The following is a 6,000-nucleotide window of genomic DNA, read 5'->3' on the forward strand; positions in this document are numbered from 1 at the left end:
TATTTGAGTGTAGAAAAATGGCAATTTTTTCCATTTAAAATTAAATCTACAACACAGTAAAATCTGCAGAAAGTGAAAGGGTCTGAAAACGTCCTAACTCCACTGTAAACCATGGCAATCTCATTACACACAGATACCCACATACAATCAGATCCAGAAGTATGTGACACAATTTTCATAATTTTGTCTTGGTATGCCTCCACAACAGATTGGAAATAAAGCAATCATTATGTGATTGAAGTGTAGACTTTCAGCTTTAATTTAAGGGGTTTACCAAAAATATTGTATCAGCTGTTTAGGAATGACAGCCATTTTTCTGCATACCCGCCCATTTCCAAGTGTTCAAAAGTATATGGATATTTGACTCACAAGCTGTTTGAATGTCAGGTTGGAGCAGTTCCCTCATTATTTCATTAACTATGAAGCAGGTAAAAGGTCTGGAATTGATTAAAAGTGTGGAATTTGCCTTTGGAAGCTGTCACTGTGAACTCTCAATATGAAGTCCAAAGAGCTGTCAAGGCAAGTAACAGTTAGGCTGAGAATACAAAACAATCCCTTTACAGAGATAGCAGAAGCATGTGGAGTGATCAAATAAACCATCTGGTTGGTTCTTAAAAAGAAGGCACACACTAGTGAACTCAGCAACACCAGAAGGTCTGGAGAACCACAGAAGACAACAGTTCTGGATGATTGTAGAATTCTGTCCTTGGTGAAGAAGAATCCCTTCACAACATTTAGCCAAATCAAGAACACTCTCTGGTAGGTAGACTTATCATTGCCAAAGTCTACAATCAAGAGACAACCTCATGAAAGTAAAGACAGAGGGTTTACCACAAACTGCAGACCACTGGTAAACCTCAAGCATAGGAAGGACAGATTAGACTTTGCCAGAAAACATTTTTTAAAAGCCTGTCCAGTTCTGGAACAATTTTCTTTGGACAAATGAAACTAAGATCAACATTAACAGAATGTCGAAAAAAGAACAGCATGGAGAAGAGAAGAAATGGCTCATGATCCGATGAATACCACATCATCTGTGAAACATGGTGGAGGCAGTTTTATGGCTTGATCATGCATGGCTGTGAATGGAAGTCAGTCACCAGTGTTTATTGATGATATGACTGCTGTCCAAAGAAGCAGGATGAATCTTGAAGTGTATAGTGCTATTCTATCTGCTCAGATTCAGCCAAATTTTGCAAAACTGATAGGAAGAGACATAACCTTATAGATGGACAATGAGCCAAAACATACTACAAAAGCGAACAAGTGCTCTTCAACACAAAGTAGTAGAATAATCTTCAAGGACCAAGTCAATCAACTGACCTAAGCCCAGTTGGACATGCTATTTTATCAAAAATCAAAAACTGAAATCTCCCATTTAAGTACCGTAAGTTTTCAAACCCTTTGTTGTGGCACACCAAGCTGTGGTCAGCTGTATCCTGTTTGCTTTAGTAATCCTTGAGATGCATCTAGAACTTCACTGGAGTCCACCTATGGTAAAGTGGATTGATTGATTTCACTTGATGAAGACAAAACTGATGGCAGAAAGTCCAACGAACAAGCAGTAGTTGAAGACAGCTGCATTAAAGGACAGGTAAAGTACCACCAAGGTGGAAACCCAGCACTTGGAGATGGCCATGGGTTCCAGACTTCAGTCAGTCATTGACTGTAAAGAATTTTCAACCAAATGTTTAAAAATGGTCATTAAAGTTATGATTGTTATTTCGTCCTAATACTTCTGAGCTCCTGAAAATAAGGGGACCATGTATAAAAACAGCTCATACAATATTTTTGTTAAACCCCTTGAATTAAAGTTGAAAGTTTATACCTCAATAACATCTTGATTGCTTTATTTCAAATTAATTGTAGTGTTGTACAAAGCCAAAATTATGAAAATTGTGTCACTGTCCAAATACTTATAGACCAGACTGTACATGTAGACAAAATGCCACAGAGTGACAATGACCAATATGCAGATACATAAATACACATACAGTACACATCAGCAAAAAAGCAGTCTTAATTTTATAAATAGCATCTTTATACAGTATACTGGATACTATGCCCACGCAGTTGATAAATACAGAGATATACAACAACTGCTATTACTTATTTTTTTTAAATGGAACACAAGAATGTTAAATGACTGTCTCAAGGTCGCACAATGATTCACTTTCCTGTATTGAACCAGTAACCAGTGGGCTTACAGCACATGGCCTTAGCCACTGGGCCACACTGTCTGTCCCAATCATGTGCACACATTGATAAATGTGGAGACAAGCAGTGACATGAATGCACACCAACACAAACAGACGATTACATGCACACAAACAGGTGTGAAATCCCACACATGTGGCCTGCAAACACAGCCAGAATGCACACCTAAAACATGTGTACAAACACACACTAACACCAACACAGATGTGGAGAGATATGACTGGACACACACACACACACAGCAGGATTCACACGAACAGTGACACAAGTACACAGATCTACACAAACACCTTTGTTTGCCTTTGGTAGTGTTGTGTTCTACAGCATTTCTTGTATTCTTGATGGCTGACATCACACAACATGTTTACTTTCAAGGTGGGGTGGGGGATCCATGACAACTACTTGAACTCCTGGAGGGTTGTTTCATAGTAACCCACCTTCTCTTGGGCCTCCTAATGCAATTTCACAAGAGCAGTCCTCACAAGACAATACAACGACTTACACGCATATTGCACAACAACACAGTTCTTCTCTTTAGCTTCCAGCAATGCTTGCCCTTGCTGCTTGGTGTCATAATAATCAAGCATAGTAAGCAAACGATGACACGATAAAGCAAAAATCTTTTTAAAATTGTCAAAATGTATAGTTAACACTTATACCATTTTCTTTTTAAATCAGCCAAGCCTGTAATCAAAACATGTAATCTAGAAAGACACTCCAGAAATAAGGAGGTGACCTGTGGAAATGCCACCTCTGCAGCACAACAAGATTGGAGCTGGGAGGCAGCCTGCAAAAGGTATCGATCGGGAAGAAGCATGAAGCTGTGTAGTTAGTGTTGAAATTAAACCCTTTTTTACCCCCTTGTAACCAACAGTGTTCATTATTTTATTTAGCTGATAAACGCTGTTCTAAGGAAAAATGTGTGCTCCAAAAATGAACGGATGGTTTGTACCACTCCCTAGGATTAGGGCTATGAGCGTGTACATCAAGCGCCTTGACTTATTGTCTAAGAACATGTGAAGTTTTCTTGAAGAGATGTATAATGCAGGGATGGGCATGTATGGAGAGGTATCTGCACAGGGGATAGATATTGAGGAGAATCAAAGAAAATCTAAACTACTGTGGGTGTAAACGCTTGTAAAAGGGAATGAGGAAAAGCTGAGGAATGAAAATACTAGTGCTGTCTCGGTTCACCTAAACGGGTTTAACTGCACAATGAAAAATTCCGAAAAACCACAGCAACAATTAAACAGATCGGTAGAAGCTAAGAAAGAAAGAGAGCTAAGAAAGCGTCATCTATCATTGCCTGTTTCACAGGTACCTTCCCCACGCCAGCAGGAGTACTCTAGCAGACAGATCGATTCTGACACATAATACGTTCCTGCTATACTCGCGGCTTGTTAACATAAATTCATAACAACCACAAATAAATACGCACACGAGCACGTGATTGGGTGTGCACTGCCACAAACGACTCACACTTAGAATATTTACACAAACACAAACACGCAAAGTGTAATTTTTTTTCCAGCTCACATTTCATGCTTGCCAGTAAATAACCGCCTTTTCATAGCAGGCGTTGTTACAGAGCGTTCTGCAAAGCTAATAAAAACTACATTTCAAAGTAATGCAGTGTACAGTCTCACAATGGAATGGAGAGTAAATTAACGAGTGGAAAAGCGGCGTTGGAAAGAAAGGGTAGAACCAAATAGTAAGTGCAAAGGAAAGTGTAATTTGAAAGGGTACTCTTCAACCCACTTGGTAGTTATTATCTTTTCACATTTTTTATGATTTATTTTCGAGTTACATTTTCACGTTTTGCCGAAATAAAAATTGGCGAATAGCAGTATTTCTGTAGCTTCCAAATGAACTCGAAGCGCTTTAATTTCCCGCTGCCGTGCGGCTTCCTGTTTAAAGTGCACTCACGACTCATTAATACCGATCTACTCTGGAGACTTCATATTATATACGACTTGTGAATGAAAGCGCCAGGGAAAAATAAGTGGAAACACAAATCAAACCCAGTCTTCAATGAGAAATGCAGAGATCCCCAAAAGTGTAACTGCAAAGCGTTACCCAAACCAAACTTGAGCATAGTATAGTGCTCATAACAATTTAGTGTACGAATAGGTTTATATACCCGCATGTTTGCACATAAGGCTGTCTTGAAGTTTGTTTGCTCTACTAAAATTATAATTCGCAACTTAAGAACACTGAGTCAAAGTCGGTTATTATTCAGCTGTGCTCGGACCCGGGTTTTATTACATATTCGCTCTCCGTGATGGTTCAAAGTGACAGAAGGCTTTTATTCAATCTGAAGTGGACCTATCTACGTGCGTGTTTGTGTCCTGCGTCCCGTCCAGTGTTGCTTCCTGTCCAGCGCCTGATATTTTGCCTGGACAGTTTTCAGCGCGCTGCGAACCTGGGGCTGATTAAGCAAGTTGAGAAGATGGATGGATCGAAAGAAGTCGCCCTGAATCATATGTTCTGTATGGGCCTGGTTTAAGGACCTAAACTAACCTCAATAATCTTTTCCTTTGGTCAGTCACGAATCTCAAATTTAATTTAGTTAATGATTTGGACATTGCATTGCGCAGCTCACTACGCGATTCTCCTTTGTTGCGTGCACTTGTAATGCAATGATTATTAAATGTCCATAAGGGGGATGCACTTACCACTCGTGCTCATGGTATGGAGCTCTTGATGTTATCCGGCAGAGAAATTGGAAAAATGCCTTCGCAGGAGGAAAAAGGCGACGTCTTGTCCTATGTAATTCCGAGTCTTTGGTGTATATTATCCCTTGAAAATATCCGATATAATGCAAAAACATGCAGTGCAAATCCTTCCTAATATGTTCTTTTAATGACGGCGATGATCACTGTATTGATTGAAGAATGCACTGATCTGCTCCCATTCTTGCCTTTTGTTGTCTTCTTTGCTTTCCGAAACCCGGCCACTCTACTTCCAGCAAGGTCAAAGCATTCGAATTTAACACACGGGGGCTGTCTAAAAAATCAAAAACGCAAAGGCGGGTCGCAGCGCAGGCTGCTGGCGATCGCAATGGAGGTGCGGTTTTGCGAAGCGGTGAGCTGCAGCAGAGGCGCATTCCTCCCTGACAGCCGGAGGAAACACCCCCGAGAGATCCTCTCAGTTTCGGAGACAGCCAAGTCACCTCCAGAAACGTCAGAAAAGCCCCAAGCGCGACTCTGCAGCCAGGCCGATCCAAGACATGCACTTGAGGTCCGGAGCTCCTGGGACAGGGAGATGCGCTGCGCTCCTCCAGCGCCAGGGCTGAATTTCGCTCTTTTTGTGTGCGTGTGTGTTTGTGTGTGTGTGGTTTGATTTAAAATAGGGTTCTTGCGACGTAGCTGGCATCTTATCGCCATCTTCCGGGCTCATGTGGAATAAAGGTGCTAAACGTGAAAAACCCGGTGGGCCGCCGGGCATCCGCGTCACGTGACGAGCGAAAGTCACCTGGGCGCATCATTCACGATAGAAACAATAAGGTCCGATGCGGTCTCTTCACATGCCTTGTCTTTATGTCATTAAGAAAGTGCAATGATGCCAAAGTAAGCAACAAAATAATAATAATAATAATAATAATAATAATAATAATACAAAGTAACGTGTAATACATTTAGTATCAGAAAATGTTTGTATACCGTGACATATTCAAAAACAGACACGATTCTTCAATGCTACTTATTATAGGCGCAGAAGTCTTTATAAAGATACTGAAGGAACCCCGACTTTATTATTATAACTGAAAGTGTTACTTGATGC

General features: G+C 40.6%; 1 protein-coding gene across 6 annotated transcripts in view; it reads right to left on the bottom strand.

Annotated features, from left to right (window-relative positions):
* The window catches only part of ablim3 (actin binding LIM protein family, member 3), a 185,609-nt gene extending 180,068 nt beyond the window's left edge, over positions 1-5,541 (bottom strand). For 3 of the 6 annotated variants that reach the window (XR_007936234.1, XR_007936233.1, XR_007936231.1), the window contains exon 1: positions 4,893-5,537. Coding sequence is in view for 1 of the 6 variants with exons in the window: in XM_028812713.2 (XP_028668546.1) it covers positions 4,893-4,905 (13 nt within the window). In the remaining 5 variants the exon portion in view is untranslated. Of the gene's footprint in view, positions 1-4,892 lie in introns of all 6 variants that reach the window. The other 3 variants (XR_007936230.1, XM_028812713.2, XR_007936232.1) reach the window with 2 other exon arrangements.
* Between the last annotated feature and the right edge of the window lie 459 nt (positions 5,542-6,000).

The sequence above is a fragment of the Erpetoichthys calabaricus genome, chromosome 11, assembly GCF_900747795.2.
Source record: "Erpetoichthys calabaricus chromosome 11, fErpCal1.3, whole genome shotgun sequence".
Taxonomy (NCBI): domain Eukaryota; kingdom Metazoa; phylum Chordata; class Cladistia; order Polypteriformes; family Polypteridae; genus Erpetoichthys; species Erpetoichthys calabaricus.